This window comes from Cadophora gregata (assembly GCF_030347475.1).
Source record: "Cadophora gregata isolate MNR1 chromosome Unknown scaffold_12, whole genome shotgun sequence".
Taxonomy (NCBI): domain Eukaryota; kingdom Fungi; phylum Ascomycota; class Leotiomycetes; order Helotiales; family Ploettnerulaceae; genus Cadophora; species Cadophora gregata.
Genome location: NW_026695935.1, coordinates 1,833,482 through 1,860,156, shown reverse-complemented (window position 1 = coordinate 1,860,156; position 26,675 = coordinate 1,833,482). Strand labels below are relative to the sequence as shown.

General features: G+C 48.0%; 10 protein-coding genes across 11 annotated transcripts; 6 read left to right on the top strand and 4 right to left on the bottom strand.

Moving 5' to 3' along the window:
* The first annotated feature begins 2,941 nt into the window (after positions 1-2,941).
* ONS95_003407 (uncharacterized protein) lies at positions 2,942-5,579 on the top strand. Of its 2 annotated transcripts, XM_058496715.1 has the most exons (3): positions 2,942-3,781; positions 3,916-4,821; positions 4,987-5,579. In XM_058496715.1, exons 2-3 carry the CDS (start codon positions 4,603-4,605, stop codon positions 5,275-5,277), a joined length of 510 nt encoding a protein of 169 aa, XP_058353967.1. In that variant the 5' UTR covers positions 2,942-3,781; positions 3,916-4,602; the 3' UTR covers positions 5,278-5,579. The 2 variants fall into 2 exon arrangements, with proteins under 2 accessions (XP_058353967.1, XP_058353968.1); XM_058496716.1 differs by having other exon boundaries at positions 2,942-4,546; positions 4,623-5,579.
* A 430-nt stretch (positions 5,580-6,009) lies between these two features.
* Positions 6,010-8,420, bottom strand: ONS95_003406 (uncharacterized protein; the record flags this gene model as incomplete). Its single annotated transcript, XM_058496714.1, has 4 exons — positions 6,010-7,507; positions 7,558-7,711; positions 7,757-7,950; positions 8,044-8,420. The coding sequence occupies 4 exons, from the start codon at positions 8,418-8,420 to the stop codon at positions 6,010-6,012; spliced, it is 2,223 nt and encodes a 740-aa protein (XP_058353966.1).
* Positions 8,421-10,030: 1,610 nt separating this feature from the next.
* On the bottom strand, positions 10,031-11,188 carry ONS95_003405 (uncharacterized protein; the record flags this gene model as incomplete). The annotated part of the gene is made up of 4 exons (XM_058496713.1): positions 10,031-10,759; positions 10,812-10,909; positions 10,967-11,092; positions 11,140-11,188. The coding sequence occupies 4 exons, from the start codon at positions 11,186-11,188 to the stop codon at positions 10,031-10,033; spliced, it is 1,002 nt and encodes a 333-aa protein (XP_058353965.1).
* Positions 11,189-11,508: 320 nt separating this feature from the next.
* Positions 11,509-13,162, top strand: PHB2 (Prohibitin-2, subunit of the prohibitin complex (Phb1p-Phb2p)). The gene is made up of 3 exons (XM_058496712.1): positions 11,509-11,902; positions 11,962-12,317; positions 12,367-13,162. The coding sequence occupies exons 1-3, from the start codon at positions 11,677-11,679 to the stop codon at positions 12,694-12,696; spliced, it is 912 nt and encodes a 303-aa protein (XP_058353964.1). The 5' UTR covers positions 11,509-11,676; the 3' UTR covers positions 12,697-13,162.
* Positions 13,163-14,462: 1,300 nt separating this feature from the next.
* On the top strand, positions 14,463-16,329 carry ONS95_003403 (uncharacterized protein; the record flags this gene model as incomplete). The annotated part of the gene is made up of 5 exons (XM_058496711.1): positions 14,463-14,736; positions 14,892-15,297; positions 15,372-15,614; positions 15,724-15,817; positions 15,877-16,329. The coding sequence occupies 5 exons, from the start codon at positions 14,463-14,465 to the stop codon at positions 16,327-16,329; spliced, it is 1,470 nt and encodes a 489-aa protein (XP_058353963.1).
* Positions 16,330-16,821: 492 nt separating this feature from the next.
* ONS95_003402 (uncharacterized protein) lies at positions 16,822-19,652 on the top strand. Its single transcript, XM_058496710.1, has 7 exons — positions 16,822-16,987; positions 17,063-17,110; positions 17,178-17,468; positions 17,593-17,952; positions 18,121-18,207; positions 18,295-18,686; positions 19,147-19,652. Exons 1-6 carry the CDS (start codon positions 16,909-16,911, stop codon positions 18,534-18,536), a joined length of 1,107 nt encoding a protein of 368 aa, XP_058353962.1. The 5' UTR covers positions 16,822-16,908; the 3' UTR covers positions 18,537-18,686; positions 19,147-19,652.
* A 376-nt stretch (positions 19,653-20,028) lies between these two features.
* On the top strand, positions 20,029-20,307 carry ONS95_003401 (uncharacterized protein; the record flags this gene model as incomplete). The annotated part of the gene is made up of 1 exon (XM_058496709.1): positions 20,029-20,307. One exon carries the CDS (start codon positions 20,029-20,031, stop codon positions 20,305-20,307), a length of 279 nt encoding a protein of 92 aa, XP_058353961.1.
* A 291-nt stretch (positions 20,308-20,598) lies between these two features.
* ONS95_003400 (uncharacterized protein) lies at positions 20,599-22,966 on the bottom strand. The gene is made up of 4 exons (XM_058496708.1): positions 22,016-22,966; positions 21,256-21,941; positions 20,994-21,205; positions 20,599-20,940 (listed from the first exon to the last, which is right to left on the bottom strand). The coding sequence occupies exons 1-4, from the start codon at positions 22,472-22,474 to the stop codon at positions 20,687-20,689; spliced, it is 1,611 nt and encodes a 536-aa protein (XP_058353960.1). The 5' UTR covers positions 22,475-22,966; the 3' UTR covers positions 20,599-20,686.
* Positions 22,967-23,584: 618 nt separating this feature from the next.
* ONS95_003399 (uncharacterized protein) lies at positions 23,585-24,007 on the bottom strand (the record flags this gene model as incomplete). Its single annotated transcript, XM_058496707.1, has 1 exon — positions 23,585-24,007. The coding sequence occupies one exon, from the start codon at positions 24,005-24,007 to the stop codon at positions 23,585-23,587; it is 423 nt and encodes a 140-aa protein (XP_058353959.1).
* A 170-nt stretch (positions 24,008-24,177) lies between these two features.
* Positions 24,178-26,158, top strand: ONS95_003398 (uncharacterized protein). The gene is made up of 2 exons (XM_058496706.1): positions 24,178-24,705; positions 24,785-26,158. Exons 1-2 carry the CDS (start codon positions 24,502-24,504, stop codon positions 25,697-25,699), a joined length of 1,119 nt encoding a protein of 372 aa, XP_058353958.1. The 5' UTR covers positions 24,178-24,501; the 3' UTR covers positions 25,700-26,158.
* The last annotated feature ends 517 nt before the right edge of the window (positions 26,159-26,675 follow it).

Here is a 26,675-nt window from a genome sequence, read left to right as displayed (position 1 = left end):
ACTACACATACGAGAACGATCGCATATGAGAATTATCACGATCCTCCAGCCCCTCGAGAACTACGCCCTGTTTTTTTCCTTTTTCCAAGGTTCACGTCTTTCTGCATCTCATCGCTCGACGTCGGACTCTTACTCCATCTGACACTACTTCTCGAACCTCACAATTATGCAGAATCAACCGTACATATTGTCTCTCTGTCACTCTTCCTGCTTTTCGCTCATCATTTCCGCTTGTCGCTCTTCTCCTCCGGATCGAATCTTTTCCATGGACGCCTTTCTGACTCTTCGCTACATACCTTCCTCTTACCACATCTTCTAATACCTGGATTACACACCGTTTTTCGCATTTGGGCTTGCTTGCTTGGGTTGTTGGCAAGCTTGTGCTCTGCTCTGCTCTGCTCTAATCATCTCATCTTATCTCTCATCGGCATGGCGGGCGCGCTTGGGAAGGATGGTCTTGGTCTCGGTCATCTTTTGCTTTTGCTCCTTGGACTTTTGTTTTGGCTTGCCTTGCTTTGCTTGTAGATGGGTGTGAGGAGGATGGCATGGTGGAAGATGGTATTCCTTTATCTAGAAGGGAATGGCGGATATGGATTATCTTGTGAACTGTCTGTTGGTCCGTCTTGTTTCATATACCGTAGATGGATGGACGGATGGCATGCATTGCATTGCATGGATAGGTGTCGTGCATTGAGTGCGTGCGTGCGTGCGTGCGTGCGTGGACTGACTGGTTGATTGTGCTATCATTGCTGCTGCTGTTGCTGCTTGCTTGCATGCCTTGTTTACTTACTTGCTAGCTCTGGTTTTTCGCTTTCCTATTTGGCTTTTTCTCCTGATACGGATACATGTTTTGTTTCCGTGCGAAGTGGCTGGCTGGTTGGTTGATTGATTGATTGATGGGAAGACAACTGGAGAGATGAGAAGACGGAAGAGAAGTGGAGAGAATATTGAGAGAATATTGAGAGGAGTGAATAGAGCAGAGGGTTTTTAGCAGTCAGTAGTGGATAGATGGATATGAGCAGAGAGCAGAACAGAGAGCAGAACAGAGAGCAGAACAGAGAGCAAGAGCAAGAGCAAGAGCAAGAGCAAGAGCAAGAGCAAGAGCAGAGAGCAGAAGGCAGAAACTGTTGATATAGAAATGAAACGAATGAAGATTACAGAACACCCACCCCTTTCTAATCCCTTCCTTCTTCTATCCTCCTTTTTCTTTTCGCTCTCTACTCTCTCTCTCCCCACCTCTTTCTTACACCCTCTTCCGCTGAATCTTTCAGGCAAATCAATCTACTCTACTCTACTTTACTCTACTCCACTTCACGTTCCACGTTTCTACTTTTCTACGTTCCTCGAAGTCGTAACGTAGCTAGCTACAAGCTCATAACATCCTTCCTTATCCATCCTTCTTGTCTTTCTTGTCTTTCTTTCCTCAAAAAAAAAAAAAAGATTTAATTAGTGGCCTGGCCTGGCATGGCCTGCTGTTTGTTTGTTTGATTGATTGATTGATTGATTGTTTTGATTATACTGCAAGTTAGTCAGTCAATTAGTTAGTTAGTTTGTTTGTTTGTTTGTTTGTTCACTTGTATGTATGTATGATTTTGAATTCCTATTCTGTGGTTCTGTGGTTCTGATGCCCTGCCCCGCTCGGACTGATCGGACTGGTTGAATTGATTGAGTTGATTGAATTGATTGAATTGATCGATGTACGTTTGTTCCTTTCGGGTTGGGCTGAAGTTAGGTTGGGGGGAGGGAAGGGAAGGGTTTGGAAGGGTTAGGGAGGGGTGGGATGTGATGTGATGGGATAGGATGGGATAGGATAGGGAGGGGTCGTTGGGCAGTTTATTCTTGGAGATAGGTTGGTTGGGATGGGCAATTGGAATTTGAATGGAGAGATGTATGATTCGGAGTCGATGACGGGCTGGAGGGAGGGAATGAAGGGTTTTGGTTCTGGGAGAGGGAGTTGGAGTACTGAGAGGAGAATTTGGAATATGTATGTGATTCAATGGTGAGGATGGGGTTTGGTACTTGTAATGGTAATTATAATTATACTGTGTATTGTATTTTATTCTTGCTTGAGATAAAAATTGGCTGTGGTGTGGAGTAGAGTGGAATAGAATAGACTTGAACAGAAGTGAAGTCATAGATGTGGATGTAGATGTGGATGTGATATAGAAATGGGGGGAAGGGGAAATTGATTATTTTGTGGGGTCTGTTGGGGTTATAGAGAGGAAGAGAGGGCAGGGCAGGGCAGGGGAGGCAGGACATGAGTAGAGGAATCTGGGCTTGAAGGAGGATACAGGATTCTTGATTTCTAAGTTGGGGGATTTTTGAGTTTGGTATAGTGGACAGTGGACTTGTTGTTAATAGCCGAAGCGTTTTGAATATAATATCGTTGTGTTTAGTTGCATTTGTAGAATGCTAAAAAGGAGATAGGCAGGTGTCTTGATTGTGTTTTTCTGCGCGAAACTTTGATATTTGAATGAGGCTGAAACCCTTCAAGTCGTCCACTAATAAGTCCACGTAAAGCTGCACGGTGGTATGACTTACACCCCCTCGATTATTCTAGTGTCTGGAAGTTTCGTTGTTTGCTTTTATATAGAGTAGAGATTCTACATCTTGTAAAGTAGAAGATACTTTTAGCAGAACAATTGATGCCATTGATAGGTATATTAATCAAGTAACCAGAGTGTCGAACAGACTTCCAAGTCCGCTCTGAGGATAGATTAGGTACCATTTTCAGTTAGAAAATAGCTATCTGGAAGCCTTGAAGGCCTAACGATTAATTCCCTGTTCGAGACGATCGGGGCAACATCTGCTGTTGGCAGGGTTCCAAGTAATCAATCTGTTTTGTTTACCCCTCCTTCCCAATTCGGCACTCTAAACGAGCCAGTGCCAAACCTTCGCCTGGACTTTCCGTCGCGTCGCGGACCAGGCGCTTTTGACAACAACAGAACGCAACATGATTATCCAAACCACGAACCCCTCCCTACGTATCTGTCCGTACAGGAAAGCAATATTTTCGAGCCGATGAACCTTGAATTCTTCAGCAGGATTATCGATCTTACCGATATGGCGGACGCGTTCGGAACCCGATCACGGAACCACCCTTATGATCGACACGACCTCGACCTCGACCTCGACTCCGAGCAGCGATGTCTAATTGCGATTGAGCAGAGAATCTCTATGGAAGTTACTCGGTCGAAAATATATGACGAAGGGATGGAATAATAGGACAAGGGGAAGGCGGGGTTGTGCGAATGGCAATCTGCCGAGGAAGCTAGGACGCGTTTTGCAACGCGCTGGAACAAGGGCATGTGCATATCTTGCGAGATAATCTGGTAAGATGCAAGTACTATACAGCTTCTCTGGTTTAAGATGTCGTGGAAAGAGCTGCAGAGCTAGGGTAAAGTATTGGGCACAGGGGAATAGGCCTAGCCTGCTTGGGCATTCGAGACGCTTCTACTTTTTACTCAGAGACTGCAAGTGCAGGTCGGAAGCGAGAACATCGTTCGCCAGAGACACATCTCGGCCGATAAAACCTATACCTTTTAACACTCATGGCGTTATGTTCGTTCAATTGGAATCCCACAATGCAAGGCTTACTCTGACAGTCTGCGCATGAACAGAGGCAGTTGCGCAGGGTGTGGTTGTGCTAGCTGGACCGGAAAATCCGAAAAGTACCCGTTCCTTCTTCTGCGAAATGTGTAAACTCGCTTGTTTCTTGTTATACTTTCTCCATCACGGTTTTTAGCTATTCAAAAGTCGTCGAATTCGAAGAAATCATTGGGTAAGTACCATGAGATGGAGTTGTCATGAAAACAGTGTTATTACCGGCTTGAATAGACACGAGACTTCTCACAAGCGCTATCCTTGTTTTCATACGCTCCATAGTATCCTCATCGATAGCTGATAGTCTTTCAGACTTTGACATGCTTCCTACAAGTCTTTCTTTCCCTCTCTCCAAGAACGCTCATGTCGAACTCAACACACGTGATCGGGCACACCCGGCGGACGAACATCATGCCGTGCAGCACACCACCGACGTCAACTCGGGACGACCTCGCATACACGGCGTGATATTCAAACGCGGTGCGGATTGAAGCGAGTTCTCTCTCTTGATTGTATATATACTTGATCGGACATGGCATACAGTTACGCCATAATAAAACGTTAACAAATAAACAAAAAGCCTGCTCCAATTCCCTTCTCTCCAATCCACAAAGCACCAAAAACCACATTCTCGTCAAACAACCGAATCATCTCGCCACACTCCAACTCTTCAACCGCATACGCAAACAGCCGCATCTCAGTGCTTTTGAATTTCGATAAAAATGAAGATCATCCTCACCGGCAGCAGCGGATTCATCGGATCCGAGGTCCTAACACAAGCCATCTCCAACCCAGAAATAACATCCATCATCGCCCTCTCGCGGAAACCACTCCCAGAAAACCTCACCTCAAATCCAAAAGTCAGCGTGGTTATCATTGATGATTTCACTTCCTACACACCAGATGTGTTGAAGAAGCTGGAAGGTGCTGAGGGGTGTATATGGTGAGATTTCCAGCCCTCTGATTATCAATCTTTTTTCAAAAGAGGAGTTTTGGCTGATGCGTATTAAATGTGGTAGGGCCATAGGAGCAAAATCAACAAATATTGAAGTCACGAGAAAAGTCACTGTGGAATATACACTCGCTGCTGTGAAAGCGTTTTCCGCCCTCCCTCGTCCGGTAGGTAGACCCTTCCGGTTTGTGTTTCTGAGTGGGTTCGTGGTGGTTAGGGATCAGAATGCTTCGGTGTGGTTCTTTCCTGAGGCGAGGAAAGTAGCTGTATGTTCCCCGCCCTTCTTTTCTCTCCTCTTGACCTATCTATGCGCTCTGGTCATCCTTCATATTTTCATCATATGTCCTTCTCCAAAACTCGAAAGAGTCCCCTCCCTCACAACTGAACTAGACCTCACCTCACTAACATCCTCCCCCCCTTCCCACCCCCAGGGCCAAGCAGAACTCAACCTCCTCTCCTTCGCAGAAAATAACCACAACAACAACGCGGCGGGATTCGAATCATACATCGCACGACCAACTTTCGTGTTGTCGAAAGAGGTAGGTGGGTTTAAGGGGTTGGTGATGATGGGTCTTGGTCTGCTGCCGTCGGTGAGGGTTGATGTTTTGGCGCGGGGGTTGATCGATGTTGCGGTTAGGGGTGGGGAGATTAGGGTTTTGGAGAATGGGGTGTTGGTGGAGAGGGGGAGAGGGGAGAGGGGAGAGAGGGGAGAGGAGAGGTAGAATAATGGGGAGGGGGATGGAGGGGCATTTCGATTTTGGGACTGGGTTTGGATTGAGGTTTAGCGTTCAATCTTGGTGGTAGCAGCATCCAGCGTACATTGGCAGGCGTATTTGGAGTTATATCTGGCGGCATTTGAGCATATATATCTATTCATATATACCAACGGGTATATAGAAAGATACAGATACGACGACGATATTAGAAGTGTGGAACCCGTATCGCAGGCATGCCGCAACCTTGTATGTGCTCTGTAGATAATTCAATGTCCGATTGGACTTTGCTACATTACTAGGAATCCAAAGATCTATTACTAGATTTTTGTTCCGCTGTTTGTTACTGCCGTGATCACAGCGATGATATTTAGATGAGAAACGGTAAATAGGCGTTCTGTCAATTGAGAAGGGGGTGGGGGTGTGTTTGTAAATAAAGCCGTTTGTTAAATTTCGCTTAGCATTTCTCCATACCGCTATGGTGGCGGCCTTGCTTGATATAGAAGCTTTGACATTGATATTGAGCCTGGATTGGTGGTATGGAGTAGTTGGTGAGTATGGAAAAGAGTTTGGTGAGATGGAGAGGTAGGTTTTGTTCATCAATCAAACATAATCATTGCGATTTTTTGAGTATCTTTGGATGACATTACTTCTCCACAGCGTTGTAGATGATTCCAACACTCTACGTCCCAATCACTATCATCAATCTCCTATCTCCCTCCTCCCAGAACCAAAGAAAGTCTAATAATCCCACTCCCCATTCATCAAAATCGCCCTAAACGCCTCATCCCCAGGCTTCGAATACCTCGGCAACCCCACATACCCATTCAACCAATCCATCGCCGTCTTATGCCACACAAGACTATTCTCATGTTTAAGAACCCAATGATTCTCATCGGGAAAAATCAGCATCTTGCTCGGCACGCCTCTCTCCTGCAGCGTATTGAACGTTGCCAACCCCTCACTAACCGGCAATCTGTAATCCAGCTCGTTGTGCACAACCAGATGGGGGGTCGCCCACTGATCAGTCTTGTTGGCTGGGTTCCACACCGCGTAGTTGTCCCATGCGGTTGCCAGCGTGCCGTTGAAGTCGTGCTGGGGAAACCAGAGTTCTTCGCTAGAAGGCATGTTGAGGGTTGAGAATGGGCCGTCGTGTGTAAACAGCGCTTTGAAATTCCGCCCGAGTGGGTTGCCTTGGATCCAATTCATCATGTATCCGCCATACGATGCGCCAGCTGCCATAGCGCGGGATGTGTCGATGAAGGGGAGGTGCTCCTCGATGTATTGCCAGCCGAGGACGAGGTCCTGGTAGGGCCGGCCGCCCCATTGGTTTTGGATGCCGTCTGTGAGATTTTGGCCGAAGCCGGTGGAGCCCGTGGGGTTGAATGCTACGACTACGTAGCCTTGTTCGGCCCAGACGAGCATGTTCCAGCGGTTGGACCAGACGTCGGCGGTTGCGCCTTGGGGACCGCCGTGGACGTAGAACATGAGGGGGTAGGTCTTGTTGGGTTGGAAGGTGGAGGGTTTGATGACGAAGGCGTGGACCATGTAGTCGCCGTAACCTTTGTAGTATACATCTGAGATTTGGCTGCGAGACAGACCCCATTTTGATCCATAGTTGAGGTTGGCGGACAAGAGCGTGATGCCTTCTGTAGCATTACTGCCCGCCGCTATGGTAGGGTCCACGGATGAGTAGACGGAGTTGTCGATAAAACTACTGCTAGTGACGAGAAGCTTGTCGCCAGCTAACCACTGTACATCCGAAACTCCCCCTTCGGCGAAGACCAGCGCTGGAGTCTCGGCTTTTGCAGGGTCAGATGATAGACTCCAGAGTCTAACACGGCCAAAGTCTTCTGCTACAGCGAAAATGGTCGCTCCGTCCTTGCTGTAGAGTATGGGACCAGGACTACGGTCCCAGAAACCGATTCCATCGTTTGTGGCGTAATATTCGGTAGCAGTCAAGTTCTGCGTTACATCTGGGACGGTGAAGATGCGATTCTTGTCGGATTCGTAGGAAATGTCTTTCATCCGGACGAAAGAGAGTGCGTTGTTGGTGGGTGAGAAGACGAGGGAGGCAGAGGCGCCTTCGATGCCTGGGGTGAGAACGGCTTGTGGTTTGGAGGGTGCGGCTGTGAAGTTCGAGAGTGGGATATACCATACGTCTGACTTTGTGTAGACGGGGTCGAGGAGCTTGATATCTTTGGCGATGAAAGCGAGACCTTTGGATGAGATGGCATATCTGGTAAGTGTTAGGATTTACAAACTCAGAAAGTATGCGGCGACACCTACTGATCAGTTCCACCGACAACAGGAACTGGGGATTCAAAACCAGTGCCGTTCAGAGCGTTGATCGGCTCATTGATTGAGAAACCAGCAGTACCGTTACTACTCTGAGATGAGGTGAGAGTGCCGTACCAGACACTGTTTTTATACGGAGTGACATCTGAATGTGTCAGCAAGTCCAAGTCAAAAGATCGGAGAGACTTACAAGCATCCCAATGCCGAACAAAAATCTTCGTATACATCATCCCAGATGATACGGGAGTCTCAACAAGAGCAGAATTGTAAAGTGATCTATTTGGCGCAGCAGATCCAGTGAATGCGTAATTCCAAGTACCTTTGCCCGTTGGAGCGAGTTTGAGTCCACTGACTGGACCCGGAATTGAACCTGCAGAGATTGGTCTGTTGATGTCAGATTATCCCCTCATTACAAAGTTGCAATGCTGAAAAATTACGCCAATTGATTTCTGACAGAAAATAGAAAGGCAAACTCACTCCACATCCGGCTTCGTGGCATCCCCCACAACCACACTCGTACTCCCATCATCCTCGCTCACAAACCAGACAAACATATTCCCATCCAACCAATTCGGATCACTCGCCGCACTCGAATTCGTATACAGCCATTTCTCCCCACTCGTGATGTTCATCACCCAGAGACCATAGCTGTTCTTGTGAGTTTTGAAACTGTGCTGAGAGGTGGTGTAAAGTGCTAGTGTGCCTGCTGCGTTGGGGAGGGCTGTGCCGCGACGGGAGATGCTGAGCATTTCCTCGGGTGTGAATTGTGTTGTGTTGGTTGTGGGGTAGCTTGCTGTTGTGAGGGTGAGGAGGGTGCTGAGTAGTAGGAGGGGGATTGAGCTTAGGGGAGCCATTTTGATGAGGTTGATTGTATCGATAGATACGAATGTACAGTAGACAAAATGAAGCTAAAGAAGAGCAAGACAGTAGGAATTGCCCAAGAGCTTGAGAACCAAGAAGAAGAGAAAAGTATTGTCAAACCAGGGGAACAGCTTACTTATACCCCGCCACCCACCCCACCTGTAGCTACCCTACCTCCCACCTAGATACCATGAAAGGCAGACAGACAAACTTACATAACCTCTACGTTACCTTCGGGTCTTCCTTGCTCAGCAAGGTGCCACCACCTGTCCGTCATCCAACATCTCCCGCCAAGTAACTGGCTCAAAAGCTTGATGCAGATCCGGTCCAGGTCCAGGGTAACATTCGTTGGATTCTATTCCTCCACCGCTCTTCAAATTCCCTTCTCTACATTGCCTGTCCTTTCTGAAGAAATCAAGCAATTGGGTTCCTTTTTATCCAGACTTGGGAGGGTGGGATGGGATGGGTAGAGAAGGGAAACCCCGCAGAAGCCGTCAGGTACCGGTAGGAAAGGGTAGGGTAGGTACCTCCTAGTCTGGATGAATGCCGGACGCTGTTTATGGGATGATAAGCTTATCCTGGAGGAGAAGGTAACACAGAGATACGAGCGAGATCATAGGTTATCTCCCTACCCCGCTATGTATGTATGCATGCAAGCATGCTAATATTGTTGGACCTGTTGGACCTGTTGGACCTGTTGGTAAATAGGGTATGAGGCATTTGTAGTACTCCAACTCCACTGTTATCCCTCACGCCGACTTTTCGGATTCTTAGCAGTCACTCTCTCAAAGGGTTAGGATATGAGAATAAACGACAATCTCTGTGATTGGGAATAGACTAAGCTCCTTCAGGAAGGTACAACAAGACATCTGCAATTAAGATAAAGTATAGTACTGTACCAGTTATAAACTTAAAGTAAAGTTCAACTCGATCGCCCTGGCCCATACTGTAGCGCAATAATGTTTCTCGGAAGCTCTACAGTAAGGGTAGGTAAGCTTCGACGTGATGCCTGTTGTGGCAGGTGTGGTGTGGTGTGGTGGTGCTGCAGGAAGGTGGCTTTCGGTATGTTTTAGCTGTAAGGTTACTTGGCGGGAGGGGTGCGCCACTTCCGTTGGGTGATTGGGACTACTGTAGAAGGTGGGCTGGGTTATGATATGATGTGATGTGATCGAAGGTGGGATGAGAAATTTTACGAGAGTCGATGTCAGCCGGAGTTTGAGACTGACCGATATTTTTGGAGTTGAGGTTGAGAATGGGGATGAGGCTGCAGGCTGGTGTCTCAAGGCAAGTGTCTAGTGTTCTTAAGCTTATTGAAATCTCGCTTCGAGACTTTATTGCTTGGACGTGTGAGAGAGGGTAATGTAAACAAAATTGGAGATAAATGATGTGGAAGAAAATCATGGTAGACGATTTCATTATCAAGCTATGCTTCTTCTTAGCCAGCCCACGCATCTGATAGAATATGCTTTTGAGACAAGCCCATCCTTTCCTTCAACCAGAGTTTTACGCCGCAAAGAGAGCATTCCGTCCCATCCATCTAGCAAGAAACCCATTCCAAATCTACATCTGCTTCCCAAGCCAAGCACAGCAGTTCACTCACCAACTACCTTCCATAACTAGCCCTCAAAGCCAACAATTGCGCTCTATCCGCCGGTGGTAGACTATCAATCAACTCCTGCGGCATAGCCATAACCTGCGCCATCAACGCATCCGTATCAGGATTCGACTGCTGCTGTGGTGGCTGTTGCTGTTGCTGAGGCGGAGGCGCCCTTTGTTGCGGAGGTGGAGGAGGATAAGCTTGTGCATGCGTAGGCGGAGTTCCCATCGGCATACCCAATTGCCCACTCATATGCGGCGGTGGAGGTGGGAATCCTGGAGGATAACTTCCTGGTGGAGCCGCATACTGCTGTTGCTGTTGATGTGGCTGCTGCTGCTGTTGTGGGATATGCAGGGGAGGAGCAGCAGAGGCTTGCTCGACGACTGAGGAGAGGGCTTCGGTTGAGACGAGACCCATGAGGAGGAGGGCTTGGAAGATGGCGTAGGAGAGCTGGGGGGCTTGGTGGAGGAGTTCGGTGGCGCGTGCGGCGTCTGTGGTGGCGAGTGTTTTCATTTGTGAAAGTACGTCGAGGAGTTGTGCGGGTGGGAGGGTATTCAGGGTTCGTGAGATGGCGTCTGGGCAGTTTAGTCCTGGAGGCAGGTCGACGCCGAGGGGAAGAGGAGGGATTGAGGAGTTTCGAGCAGCCGAGTCTTGGGGAAGAGGTGGTGGGAAGCCATTGGAGGGTGGCATTTGCATTGGCATTGGAGGAGGAGGTTGATATTCTGCTGGCGCAGCCTTGGAGGGAGTGTTAGCTAGAGAAGCAACATGCAGGTAGATTGTACCTTACAGTATCATCATTGTCTCCATCATTGGAAAAATCGACACGTAGCTTGCGATTCATGATTTCATGGTCGTTGAGATTTCGTACCGCAGAAGCTGCCGAGTCTATGTTTGAGAGGTAGGTTAGTTGTGTTGCGACGAAGGTGAGGACAATCAACGAACCTGAATCTGGGAACTCGACAAATCCAAATCCCTTTGGTCGCCCCGTCTCTCTATCATATACCAATCGGAAGTTTAACACTTTCCCAGCTGTGCTAAATATACGGATGATCTGCTCTTCTGTAAGGCCTGCCAATTGTCAGTCCCGTCGCAAGTTGATTAAAAGCGCGACTCACCATATGGAATATTGCCAACAAAGACCGACTTGGAGGGTGGTTTGGACATCTTTGAAGCAAAAGGTAGACCGTTCAGGTCTGCAAATAGATGGATGGAAGTAAGATCACAGGAACCGGCGACAGCGAGGTCGATGCTCTGGACTGGCCTTCAGGAATGTGAAGGATCACTTATCACCTTCAAGTATGGAGAGTAAGGTAGAGAGGAAATGGCACAGAAGTCTTTTGGAAAAAGTGTTTCTGGCTATTCTAAAGCTGTCTTTTCCTCGTCTTCTGCCCGGTGCAGCTCAACTTGTGCCAAGTTAGTTTCTTCAGTTGCGTAGTGGTGATGTTTGATGGGGGGTGAGAGGCTGGATCCGGAGGTCTTTGAGGTCTGAATTTGATGTGGCGCTAGCAGAGAGAGGAGTGTGGAGAAATTAGCGCGGCTGAAAATGCACTAGTAAACATTCGGACCTTGAACTCTTTGCTTCCCTCGCAGCTATCAACAGCATCACCACCTTCATCCCACATCATCTCGACGCTGTCCTTCGATTCGTCAAGATGTCAAACCCACAGGATGCATGGAAGAGGCTTCAACGGATGGCCAGTCAGGCTGGCAAGACTGGTGGCCCTTCACCAAAGGGAATGGCCGGAGGAGTCGGAGGTCTGATTCTTCTGGGAGGAGCTTTAATGGTCGGAAACAATGCGCTTTTCAACGTCGATGGTGGTCACAGAGCTATCAAATATACGAGAGTAGGCGGTGTGAGCAAGGAGATCTACGGGGAAGGTACGCAGACTGCATTGGACATGTTGAAGCTTGAGGAGGCGACTAATAGCTTTCTCCAGGAACTCATTTCAAGATCCCATGGTTTGAGACTCCGATAGACTACGATGTGCGAGCGAAGCCACGCAATGTTGCTTCTCTTACTGGAACAAAGGATCTGCAGATGGTGAACATTACATGCCGTGTCCTCTCGAGACCACGAGTTGATGCTCTTCCACAAATATACCGAACGCTTGGCACAGACTACGATGAGAGAGTTCTACCTTCAATCGTCAATGAGGTGCTGAAGAGCGTGGTGGCACAGTTCAATGCTTCTCAATTGATCACTCAGCGTGAGAACGTTGCGAGATTGGTTAGAGAGAACCTGTCGAAGCGTGCGGCGAGATTCGATATCATGTTAGATGATGTCTCTTTGACAGTACGTTACCTTTCACTCTAAACTTGACCTCCTTTACTGAGTCATCCAGCACCTCGCATTCTCCCCAGAATTCACAGCCGCCGTCGAAGCCAAGCAAGTAGCTCAACAAGAAGCCCAACGAGCCGCCTTCGTCGTCGACAAAGCCCGACAAGAGAAGCAAGCTATGGTCGTCCGCGCCCAGGGAGAAGCCCGCTCTGCTGAGCTTATTGGAGATGCTATCAAGAAGTCCCGCTCATACGTCGACTTGAAGAGAATCGAGAACGCCCGAGCGATTGCACAGATCTTGCAGGATGCTGGTGGTAGAAATAAGGTGTACTTGGATTCCGAGGGCTTGGGTCTGAACGTCGTGGAGGGGTATGAGGATAAGAATAAAAAGTAATGGATGGGTCGGTAATTGGGGAGGCATGGATGGAAAGACAAAACTCTCCACTGTATTCGAGCGATAGCCGTGTATTTTATATTGAAAGATGCTTGCACTGTGTATGTGGAGCTTGGTCTGGATTTTTGACTTTCTTGATTGATGTCCTGTGTGAGGTTATCAGTTGTGGTGCATAGGACACCACTTGAGTGTTTGAGCTGTGTATGGAGTGGCCTCATACCATTTCAGAACCTCTGGCTTTCCGAGCCCCGAACAAAAAAAAACATTGAGACAGGCGCAGCTCAACATGGGCTCAACATGGACGAAAGTCATGCCACGATCACCAGAGACATCTCGGAACCAAAATGCGCACACTTGTAACACAACAGAGTTCTCCATGTCAACTTGATGTACAGTGAGTCGGAAGTTGGGCTTCAGATTCTCCGCTTAATATGACCTTGTCAGCATAATCCAAATTCAAACTTACAGATGTCAACAGCGGGTGTTCCCGAGTAGTTCCGTACTGCCTCAATGCCTAATTCAATTGACTTCAATTGGCGTACCAGAATTGGAAACGAACAAGTGTTCGCCTAGCAGCAGAACTCCACATTCTGATACCCGGATCTGAATTGAAGTCTTCTTACAAAGTCACGCTTCCAGCATATAAGGTACCTTTATCGTAAATATAAGTATTCAGCTTGGTTAGATTCTTCGATCACCTAGACTCTCACCAGGAACTTGATTTCAGCTCTCCTTACCTCTTGTAATCTGGGGTGCGCTTGAAGCAGCCACGCTGTGATTGGTGGTACTGCTTGAGTGAAGAGGCAGATCTAGATCTCTGTAGATCTGCTGCGTGCCGCTGGTTGTGAGTGGCGGTGTAAATGAGACGGACCCCCTCGACTCGCTACGCGAGGTTCAATTTCAAGACTCAATACCTTACAGTAGTCATTTGGACATGACATTGGTAGCGATCGAAGAAATGTGGAAGGGCTCTGTTTACTGCAATTTATATCTGCGGTACACAATTTCTACCTACTTATCTGAAGAGATAACTCATCAGTCTCTTCGTCGGGCCGTACCGCCTAGTGACAATGAAGATACCAGTGGAGTTCACGACAGTTCCAGCCCAGCCACAACCACAAGCTGTCATATCCACCTCTCCCTTCAAAGGTCAAACCACCAAAACAAGCAGCACAAGCAACATTTGGCAACGCTACGATTTCCTTGGTTTTCCGCCCGTTCCCCAAGTCCCAAGACTTTTAGAAGCATCGAAATGTCACTCCGCATAGCCAGCACCAATGGCCGTGTCGCACAGGCAGTCAAGCCTCGCTGGTGGTGCTGAAGCCAAGACAACTGTGACGTGGGACGTGTCTTGGTATTTAGCTATTGCCAGGGCGGACTGAACCTTGTCTCGAAACCTGATCTTGGACCACCTGGAACCGGGCCAACAACGCTTGATCTTTGAAAAAGGGGGGGACAGACGGACTTTTCCCATCTTTTAGATATTTGACTTATGATATCTTGCGATTGCTTTTGTTCACCAAAGAGAGACAAAGGGGCTGTGACTGAGCCAATTGATTGATTCATACGGGGAAAATAGAAGCAAACACTCAGTCACCTTTCACGGACGATACGACACGACGATACGACCACGACTCAAGCATCACTCAACTATCGTCGTTCAATACCAAGACTCCTAGCACTCCATCCCAAGACTCCCAAGGCGGCATCCAAGACGTACCATACCAAACTATCACCACATCTCACTACACTCCCTCCCCTCCACCATGCCCGGTATATTCCAACGCAGCAGCGGCCCCAAAGCCAGCTCCAACTCCCACAGACGAGAATCCCAGCGCAGCGCTCCCTGGGACTACCCCACCGTCAGCAACGACTCTACCTCGCGCGAGAAGCACGCCCAAACCCTTCCTACACATAACAGTCCCCGGAATGGAAATGAGAAGAGTAAGATCTTCAATGGGATCCAGCCCGAGGGCGAGAGTGGCCGTCGTGGATTCCATCCGTTCAAGTTCTTGAAGATTTGTTGGAAGTCGGCGAGTTGTATGTTCCCTCTCTTTACCTTACCCATAGAATTTTCTATGTACGAAGTCTGGAAGATGGACTTGAAGGGTTGGGGTGGAGTCAATATTTCCTTTTTGGGAACGTGTAAGCTGGAGTGGAATCGATCTCCTTGCTAACCACCACTGCAACTACAGATGCATCCAAAGTCGTCAACCTCCTCTGGCCCGTCGTCCCCGCCGCCATCGCCGTCCGCTATGCCAAACCCGACGCGCACCTAACCATCTTCATCCTCAACTACATCGCCATGGTCCCCTGCGCCAACCTCGTTGGTTTCGCGGGTCAGGAACTCGCTCGGAAACTCCCGAAGGTGTTTGGTGTCCTGCTGGAGACTACACTGGGTTCTGTGGTGGAGATTGTGCTGTTCATGGTACTGCTGAATACGAATCAGTTCCAGGTTATTAGGGCTGCGATTCTGGGTTCGATCTTGGCGACGTTGTTGCTTTGTTTGGGCATGTGCTTTTTTATTGGGGGCATGAGGAGGGATGAGCAGAAGTTTCATGAGGCGGTTAGTGAGGTTGGGAGTGGGTTGCTTTTGACTGCGTAAGTTCTATTTCATTCCTATCTTATCACTCAGGTCTCTTTGATATTCTGTTCAAAAGTTGACTTTGGTACAGAGGACTTGGTCTCAGCGTCCCAGTTGCCTTTCACACGGCTCTTGTCAACGGCACCCTCACCACTGTGGAAGAGCTCGATCATAAAGTCGTCATGATTTCTCGAATTGCTTCGATTATGCTCATGGTCGCTTATGCTATTTATGTCTGGTTCCAGATGCATACGCATCATGGATTGTATGATGATCTTTTTGAGAATGATGAGATGATCGATGAGGATAGACATAAGGACCTCAGGAAAGCCAAGTACGTATTTTACCTGCTCGGTCCAACATCTATGGTTTGGGCTGGCGAAATGTCTCGAAGCGGGATTTTGCGGATCAAACTTCATATAAACAGGGCTAATATTCCACAGGCTTACATTCACGGAATGTATCATCGCCCTTGCAGTATCAATCGCACTCGTAACCATCATCGCCATCGGTCTCGTCGAGCAAATCCACCACATAGTAAGCCCTCTCCCTCCTCTCATACCCCATTCACCACAGACACTAACCCCCACCCCCAGGTCGAAGAATACCACGTCTCCGACGCCTTCATGGGCCTAATCCTCGTCCCCATCGTCGAAAAAGCCGCCGAGCACCTAACAGCCATGGACGAAGCCTGGGACAACCAAATGAACTTCGCGCTCTCGCACGTCCTCGGCGCCACCATCCAAACCGCACTCTTCAACGCACCACTCACCATCATCGTCGCCTGGGGCCTCCACAAACCCATGGATCTCAACTTCGAGCTCTTCGACATGGTCATGCTGATCCTGGCTATTCTCGTGGTAGGCAATTTCCTCAGGGATGGGAAGAGTAATTATCTAGAGGGCGCGCTGTGTGTATTGGTTTATATGATTATTGCTGTTGCGGCGTTCTACTATCCGAATCCGAAGGAGGGGGAGAGCGCGAGTGGGAGTGAGGAGGTGGAGACGGCGCATAAGAGGATGTTGGTTGGGATGTTGGGATTGAGTTGATAGGTTGTTGATTAGGAACTGGTGAAAGGGAGGAAAGAGAGCAGAGAGTAGGGAGGTGGATTGCTACCTGCCTACAACTGGCCGATTTTCGGGGTATTGTATTACAATCGGGGGCGACTGCGACACGGGGAACGGCGTTTTTTGAAAGCATGCATCTTTGCAAGCGAGCGAGCGGTCGAGCAAGCGGGTGATTCTTGCACCACGTTTACGATACCATTTACATATTCGAGAAATCCATGAAACAATACAAATATTCAAAGTTCAAACCAAACCAAACCATCCGAGGTTAGCATTCCGGCCGGTAGGATCTGATTGATAGGTAGGGTAGGTATGTCATAGCATTGCTAGGTAATGTACCCCGCATTATCTACCCCGCGATACTACCCCCTCTAGCTCACGAGCCAGCTCCATGAACAAATAAAACGAGTTTTGAGATCCCCTCATTTTGAATCATTCTTGTTTATATCTATCTATCTATCTATCTATCTATCTATCCTTCTCTTCTCCTTCTCTTCTCCTTCTCCTCTCCTTCTAGGTTTTATAACTGGTGTCATAAATCAATCAATCAATCAATCAATCATGGCAGAACAAAACGGTGGTGCTCCAACAGAATTCGATATCCCAAAGACATGTAAAGCAGGCGTATGCGTCAACGAAGGTTAGTCTACAGTAGACGTCTCATCCTCATCTGATCTCTAAGGTAGATTGTCTTCGCTAACTATCCCTCCCCTAGGTCCAGATTTCCGCGTCGAAATCCAAGATGTGCCTGTCCCGGAGCCAGGTGAGTGAGATCTACTGATACCTTCCTCTCAATTCATCAATCACCTAGGTTAACGCCTCCCCCCCAGGCCCCAACGACCTCCTCCTCCGACTCAACGCCACAGGCCTCTGCATGTCCGACGTACACTTCATGCTTCACGACTGGAACGTGCCCGCCATGTCTACCTTCGGCGTGAAATGCGCAGGTCACGAGGGCGCAGGCGTGGTTGTCAAGGTTGGGTCTAATGTGAGGAATTGGAAGGTGGGGGATCGAGCAGGGATCAAGCCGTTGTTGGATGTTTGTGGGATGTGTGAGTGTTGTTGGGAAGGGAGGGAGAATTATTGTCAGGGCGGGGTGTATACGGGGTTGGCTGCTACGGGTGAGTCTTTTTTCTATTATTATTACCCCTTGTGTTTGTCTTTTGGGGAGGGGGGAGTGGGGGGGAATTGGTATGAGGTGATGGATGGTCAATTTGTGGGCCTTGGGTAACTGATGCGGGGTAGGGAGTTACCAGCAATACGTAGTCAGTCCAGCCAAATACACGAGCCCAATTCCAGACGGAGTGAGCGATTATATTGCCGGGCCAATCATGTGTAGTGCCTCGACGATGCATCGAGCACTGATCGACTCCGGTCTGAAAGTCGGACAGTGGGTTGTGTTTCCCGGTGGTGGAGGCGGTGTTGGGATTCAAGGTGTTCAACTGGCTAAAGCGATGGGTATGCGTCCTATTGTGATCGATACGGGCGCCCAGAAGAAAAATCTTTCGATCGAGATGGGCGCTGAGGAGTTTGTGGACTTTAAAGATGTTGAGGATGTTGCGGCTGAGGTCAAGCGAGTCGCTGGTGGTGTTGGAGCGCATGGTGGTGAGTGTTTTATGAGTTCTTTTCCCCTTTGCAGCTTGTTTGAGCAAGAATATAGCCTGAGTAAGCTATTCTATCAACCTCAAACGACAATTGCTCCTGTCAAGACATCTTAGCACTCTTTCATCTTCAACTTCAAATGGCAATACTGACTCCAAGTTTTGTTCACAGTCATTGTAACTGCCTACCAAGCATACGCCAACGCCATCAGCTACATCGCAGACCGAGTCGGCGGCGTAATCGTCTGTGTTGCATTACGTACGTCCTCCCTTCTCCCTCACCCTCCCCTTTTCTTTACCTGCTGTTTTTTCACTCCCCAAGATCCTAACAGCCTTTATCTACCAGCCCCAAAAGACACCGTAACAATCGGAGGCGACCCTTCACACTTCGCCTTCCGCAATCTCAAAGTTATAGGCTCCCTTGTAGGAACTATGCAGGACACAGCTAAGGCGTTGGAGTACGCTCAGCGGGGACTGTTGAAGCAGATCTGTGAGGTGAGAGGGTTGAGTCAGATGCCGGAGAGTGTACAGCAGCTTAGGAGAGGGGAGGTTGCTGGGAGGATTGTTATCGATTTTAATAAGCCTTGAGAAGTGGTTATTGTGCTGTGATGGTGGGAGACAACAGTGAAGATGGTGGTATTGGGGGTGAGGCGGAAGAATGTGTTTTTGAAATGTGTGTTTACTGCTAAGCGAAGTTGAGATCGGGGTCAATCTCAACGTCTGAATACTTGATAGCTGGTATGTAACCATTCAATACATTTGGGGTCATTTTCTTGTATTTCGAGGAGTGTTGTGCTTTTTTTGCTTGCCGAATGTCTGTCATTAGGTATTGGTGGGGCTTCATGCGTCGATTTGGGCGGCGGAATCCATGATCAAATTCGAGTTCGAGTTGGGCTGGAATCTCCTTGCCGTCACGGGATTGAGGTTGAGCTTCGGGTTTAGCGCCTACTAAGCGAATGCGCCTTGCTCTTTGTTTATATCTTTGTTTGCAAACTTATTTATAATTCAAGGCACATAATGCATCGTATATTTAGACTGGCGGCTACTATAACTAAGAATAGTTTATTTCTTTGTTGAAATTCAGGTAACGAGTGCATTTGTATGTTCGTACTAGTTTATTTACGCACAATTTTGCTTTGTTACGAGGCGATGAATGCGTTTGCTTAAATACGCTAGTATATCTCACACCCTCTTTCAGTTTCACCTATACAAACTACGCCAATTACTCAAGCTTCAACCAAAATCCACTTTGACTCCATTGAAGAATCGATAGTTGAATGGATTCTCAACACACCTTACGATCCATATGGGGCCAAGATCCTCGAATCTTAATGATGAATCTTGTCGTGAATAATTCCATTTGTACCTGCGATACTTACGGGTGGTGGGAAGCATTGTCAGCTCTCAAAGACTATGAAACGAGCTCTCCAGGCCAAAAGCAGGAACTTTGGAACCAGAATAAAATCCCGATAATTCTTCTTCGCCTTTGGGGACTGCCTCGAATAGTCGCAGCGATTCCTCGTAACCCTGACCTTCGCGAGGGAGAACAAGAGATAGATTGTATATACGCCCAACGAGAATTGGAGGAAGACGTGGTTAAGGGGGGCCCCATTTGCACAAGATGGAACTTGGGTATGTATTCAGATTTGGTTGAAGAGGCGATCAGATGCGAGGTAGCCTGGATGGAAGAGATTTAGAGACGGCGGATGCTATAGAAAATCTGTTGCCACTGGTGTTACTATTGATCATCAACTTCCCTGTATGGAAGCACACTCGTTCCACAGTCTTGTTTTACTTCACCTAAATAAGGTCACGGTAATCAATTCAAGCCTTAGACAAAGGTGGGATGTGACCTGGCTTCGTCTCTATGACTCAAGCTGGAGGAAATCTATTCTAATTTCAACAAAGGAGCTAGCCTTTCGTGAATGGAACAATATAGTATTCGTGACTTGTTTTTAGGATAAAGAAATGTACAAAGAGAGAAACTTTGATCTTTACTATATATCAACAAGCTGCCCCGACTGGCATCCAAATCAAGACACTCTAATCAACCTTCCAAAATCCGAGTGAAATTCTCAACATGGACAACGAAAAGGCAGAAACTTTGAACGAAGACGCGGCCGCCAGGGCAGAGGCAGAGAAGGTTACAGAAAAAGAGGAGGATGCAGAAGTAGAGGAGGATGCACAGACAGAGAAGAATGGTGCAGAGAACGAGGCAGAGGCAGAGAATAAGGCTACCGAGAAAGCCGAACAAGAAGCTCACATCGAGAAGCTTAAGGAGAATATCTCGAGATTGAGCAGGGAAGTGTGGATTCTCAACAGATTTCGACTTTTTGTCGGCAAGCGAGCACTCTGGTGAATGAGGTACAAAGAGTTGACGGTCGTCGGTAGTCTGTTAGTATCGTTGGTGTTGGCGCTCGGCTTTTGAGTAGTTCAATACGGGAGAAAATCTGAGGTAGATTCTCGTTGCCTGTCAAAACCTTTCAACATGTGATGCGACATATTCATCACATGAGAGTTCTGACTGAATCCTGATACGTAAGTAATTGTCTGTAGATTTTGGGCTGATGGCATAGAGTATCTGGGTAGGTATGTGTTCATTCAGGAGAGCACTTTACCAGATAGGAAAATGTTGATGCAATTCAATCCAGTTTCTCACAAGTCTGATATCAATAATCCTAAAAATATTGCAAATCACATACACCAATTCCAATGTATCGAAATGTTCTACTCACTTTCTAGTACACATAACGAAAGTTCATGTTCTCCTTATCCGTCAAATCATCAAAGGCATGAGTCAACCCAACATCCGGAACGACACCTGTCCCAGCAGCCATGAATTCAGCTTGCACACGATCCTTCTTCATGTTTTCATGCCTGAGGTACCAGCGTAGGAATATGAGGACGATGACGAGAAGGACGTAGCAGCCCATGTGTGTTGCGAAGGCGATGAGGTAGCGAGGTGAATCCCATGAGAGGAAGACCTGTGGACCTAAGTGACTGTTAGAATGTTGTGATTGAATAGAAGAGACTGAAAGAACATACCAATAGCGTTGCCGGATGCCCAGCAGATGAAGTTCATGGCTACGACGACCGACTTCTTCGTCTGCCCCGCTACATTTCGGGTGATGAGAGTCATGGAAAGAGACTGCGCAGCCCAGAAACTAAGGACAATGTAGTAAGAGAGCAGAAGTCCGACTTGGGTTGCTTTGTTTGTATTCTTGACAGTCATGAGGACAATGGTACCGATGAAGGATCTGGAGAGTCAGTAGACTATACAAACAGCAGGGGCAAAGTGTGGACTCACGGAATAACATAAATCCCCATGATCAGGACATTTTGCTTGAACCTGTTGACAAGCCACATACTACTCATCAGAATGATAATGATGTATGCACCAAGAACCATGGCGAGTAACTGAGTCTGCAAGACCGTGAAATGGAATCCAGTGATAATAATGTTCGCAAATGCCCCGAGACCACTCGTTGGAAGCGTAGTACAGATCGCAATGAGACAGTAACAGTACATCTGAGGATCCTTGAAAGCCTCAAACACATGTTCCAATCTGAAGTGGCGATTCTGCACACCCGTCTGGTTGCTTCTCACGCGCTCAATCATCAGCTTCTTGTCTGCCTCGCTAAAGCACTTGGCTCGCATTGGGCTGTCGGGCATCAGGATCAGAACCACGAGACCCCACAGAACAGAGAAAGATCCGTAGCTGATGAAGATCGCTTGCCAGTTCTTGATAGGTGAGGGCGGGCTTTCGATGAGTGTAAAGCAGTAAGCTAGTAATCCGCCGACAATTTGTTGTGCACCGTTCATCATGTACCAGTAGGAGACTGTAGCAGCTTGTTCCTCACGTTTGTACCACATGGAGCTGAGATAGACGAATGCTGGTTGACAGACGGCTTCGAATATTCCGAGAAGGGTTCGAAGGACGACCAGGTGAGTGAAGTTGGTGGCGACGGAGTGCAAAGCGAGCACGGCACCCCACTACGAGGTAAATGTTCAGCATGGTATTCTGGACATTCGAAATGGAGAAAAGTAGGCTGGAGATGTGTACATACAACAATGATAGAGATTCCGAGATATTTTCCGATGGGCAACCTCTGAATGAGCCAATTTGTCGGGTACTCGACAATCAAGATAGCAATGTAAATACAAGTAGTGAGCCATGAAAACTGCTGTCCAACGAGATGCGTGTCTTTTCGGATTCCCATGATACTGGCAAAGGAAAGGGTACCCTTGTCAAGTGCCTGGAGGAAGTATGTGAAAATCATGATCGGGAGAACTCGTCTGTCGATGAGCTTCTTGAGCCGGGAGTTCTCCTCAGGCGAGATGTCAATGGCAACATCGCTGACATATTTCGCAACTTCTCTGTCAACTCGGTTGTAATCCATATGATCACCCTTCACGTCCTCCAGCTCAACAGCAGAGAGGATTTTCTCAGGATCCGATCTGATGTGATCATTACGGCCGTGCCCATGTTGGATTTCTGGGCTGGTGGAGATCTTGTTGTCCGTCATCTTGCTAGGTTTCTTGAGTCAAGCGAAGTAGGAGAGAGAAGATGGAAAAGCACACTTGCCAAGCGCATCTCAAGAGCTATATAGACGCGAAGGGAAACTTTGGAATTAGGCCCCAGATGGAAGTACGGGATCTGGGGAGCGGGGTCCATATTTCGCCCCACGAACTCCTCAACATCTCGACTTTTCGGGGTAGAGTTGCAGCCAACTGTCAATCCTACCTGTGCAAAAGCTGCAGATGTGGAGCCAAGTATTCTGGACGGTTCGCCGCAAGATAAGGTTGGATGCCATGCTTCTTGGACTTGCTTGTCCTGAATGCCATGGAACGCCTCATTTGTACGAAGCACTTGACAGGTGCGCGTATGCAATATACAGGGCATTTGAGGCTGATGCTGCTCGGGAGGGCATGTCAAGCTTTGCCGAGAAGAGTGGGCTGAGTGCTGGTTCGTTGAGCTTCGGAACCGAAATCGTAACGTTGTGTTGACTTGGGCATCCCCACTTCTTTGGAGAGAAGTGGACGAGGGTGGAGAAGAAAATCATCCCCGGAAGAACGGAAGCGGGATTGTGGGGGACGCAACACATTTCGGCGCAATAAAGGCCGTAATTTTTCCACGAATCCGGAGGCAATACTGAATTGACACGTAACTTCACTGTGCAAAAAGTCTTTCATTTTGTAGACATATAAATCGACAAACCGAGGACTTCCTCTCTCAGAAGTTGCTCGCCATTGATAATCAAGTTGAAACTCGACATCACAAGACTGTGCGACTTTCTTCATACTGCGAAGAACACGAAGGACTTCCCCGGAGTCTCCACCGGATTCTTCATAAACGGACTGTGCTTTGGATTCCTTAACGTAGCGCTGGCCGACGAGGATGTTGAGCAACAGCGGGAACTTGCCTAGAGATATGAGCTGGTGGAAGAGCACACAAATGGAAAGACCATCCAGCTCTGCTTCCGTCTCAGAGGAATGAACAGAATCACTATTAAAGGCCGGACGCGCTTCCGTTTTTACAGACGACGACCAGATTTAGTGATCCAAAATGTGCATATAGAAATCATTTTGCAACGCCGTGCGTTGGTTGCAAAAAGTATCTGTAACGAGGAAATGCTTCAGCTATGGCTTCTCATGAAACATATCTGAGGTGGTATTGAAATGAGTTGAATTCCAGACGCAAATGATTGGAAAGTCTTTTCAAGACTCCATCTCCATATTAAACGTACGGATGGATGAAGAATTTGTGTGATAGAGCAGCTAATGGCGCTGAAAATACTTTTCGCCCTAGTTTTCTGGTGGGAGATCTCATTCCTGGTTCTCGTACGCTCGCCATACTCAGGCCGAGACCTCAAAATATCGAATTTAGCTCTGATCTCCGCAACCTGCTGTTCACATCCTCGAAGCAAGTTGTGTATCGTGCTGCTGACGAGCTTCAAGAGATGTTCCTGTCGGTTCTCCTTATGCGTCAGTAGATAGCTTCTGCCTCTAACTTCTCCTTCAAGGCGGCGGTGTGTATATCCAGGGGCCGAAATCACCATACTTTATAATGATTGAGGTAGAGTTTAGACCTCCTTGGTGTTGGGGATAGAAAAGGAGATGTTCCAACTCCGGGTCCAAAAAAGCGTCGAGAGTGAACGAGCGTGTCGCTGCAGTCAATCGATTGATGACTAAGAACGCTTCGTGAAGCAACACACAATTGGATCAACCTTCAGGGTTCCTCCCAAAGAAGGTTAACTCTACTCATATGTAGTGGATCCTGTATCAGTGAGGTTTGGAGCAATCTTCCGACCATTTAAAATCACATAAAGTATCGTTCTATTCCTCCAGACAATCTAGGCAACCTCCGATCTGAATGTCTTCTGCCAAGGGCCCCTCGGTGCAGTGATGCCCGTCATGTTCATGCCGCGAGCTCTTGGCTTCTGGACGTCACTTCTTTCAAACACCACGCATAACACCAGTAATCAGCACAAGAGCTGAGTTTGAAAGGACTGAGTGAGAAAAAGGACAAGGATCACATAAGTACACTTTGATCATGCCACAAGTTGCCAATGGAATCGCCGCACAGGATGTGCATACCACCATCAAGTTGTTGATCGACCAGCTGGTCAACATTCAAGACACGACAGGAGAATTTCTGTTGCGATTAGACGATGGCCGAGTGATCGATACGAAGGGCTGGAATAGTTGGGAATGGACTCATGGAATCGGGTTGTATGGGCTCTGGAATTATCACACCGTAAAATGGCCCCCACTCTTGCTTCCTACACTGCAGAGTCCGCAAGTTATGGAATATTGATACTGACCTGAGTTGCTAGCTCACTGGATCGCCCGAGGCGCTCGCAATCATCGAAGCATGGTTCGCAAGCCGTTTCGCTGAAGGCGGCACCACCAAAAACATCAACACCATGGCTTCGATGCTCACGCTCGCTTACCTGTACGAGAAAACAGGAAGTCAACCCTGTCTTCCCTGGCTTGAGAGCTGGGAAGATTGGGCCATGTATGAGCTTCCCAGGACCAAGTTTGGCGGGATGTCGCACATGACATACGACAATCTCAACGCGCAAGAGTTATGGGATGATACTCTCATGATGACCGTCCTTCCGCTAGCGAAGATCGGGAAACTCCTCAACAGACCTCACTACGTCGAGGAGGCGAAAAGACAGTTCCTCTTACATATCAAGTACTTGTTTGATACCAAAACTGCACTGTTTTATCATGGCTGGACATTCGATGGAAACCATAACTTTGCCTCTGCTTTGTGGGCGAGGGGTAATTCCTGGTTGACGATCGTCATCCCCGAATTCCTCGAACTGCTCGACTTACCAACGAACGACGCGTTCCGAATCCACTTGATCAATACACTGGAAGCTCAGTGCCGCGCTCTCATTCAATATCAAGAGCCCGACGGACTCTGGCGAACACTGATCGATCAGCCGTTGAATGAAGGATCGTACATCGAGAGTTCTGCCGCAGCTGGTTTCGCGTTCGGGATGTTGAAGGCGTTGAGACTGAGGTATATTGCTGGGGATGAGTTTAGAGAGTCGGCGATGAGGGCGGTCAAGGCTGTGCTAGGCAAGGTCAATGAGCAAGGAGAATTGTTGGATGTGAGTTTTGGGACCGCGATGGGCCATACCTTGCAGCACTATAAGGATATTGATAGGACAAGTATGCCATATGGCCAGGCTATGGCTATCATGGCTCTGGGAGAGTTCTTGCGGGTCTTCATTTAGGTATAGTTCGGAATTGTAGAAAGAGTTATGGGAGAAATAAAAAGCCTATTAAACGAACGCCGACTTCGCTTTGAGTGAAAACATAAATTAGAAAAGCAGGTATTCCATCCATAAAGAATGACTTGACCTAGCGAGGACCGGCCACTGCAAATTGTGGGACTGTCATCTGCCTCCAATTGGAACGAGCCTAATGTTGCAACAACAAAGAAAATACAGCAGTGCTACAATAGATCTAAATTGCTGTATTTGTCTTGCGACAAATGTCCGAACTTATGACAACAAGGAGAAAAAGGGACGAAAGAGGTTTGCTTCCCTGGGCTGAGCCGAGGAATTCACGACTGCTGCGTCAACTCCTCTGCCAGATTTGGATGCCCAAGTGACACAATTTCAGCCTTTGTTGCATTACCTCAGGTCAATGGAGATACTGAATAAAGATATGATCAAGGTCATCGAAAGAACATATGTGACCTGGACACAAACAGTCTGCAAACGAACAAGGTTTAACACGTGACTTTGGTGCCGACATTCAGGGGTCCGAGCGTTTTTCTAACCTCTGCTTATGAAAAGTAACAACGTTGCTTTCATTCGTCCTCTTATCCTGAGTGCAGAAACTCGCCAAAGACATGACACTGGAAATAGCTTCATACTTAACTTTTTGGCAAGCAAGCCTCTTTGTCCCCTAATTTTTCTTTTGGCGCTCGGTGACGGGCGTGGTGTTGATGATCCTAAGCCTCGGCTGTCCCCTAAATCGGAGATATGGGCCGAAATATGCGTATTGGGAATAGCTTCACATTTCCCCTCGCCTTGCATAGCCTATCCGGCGTTACTCAGCGACGCCATCACCAGATAGCATCAAAGCGCCCTGTTGACCCCTGGCGGGCCGTCTCGTCCCAATTTCTTTTCCCCTGAGCGCTACCGAATCGAGGATCGGCCGTACCTTGCCTCAGCTTCTGTGTGGTAAGAATGTTAGGCAAGC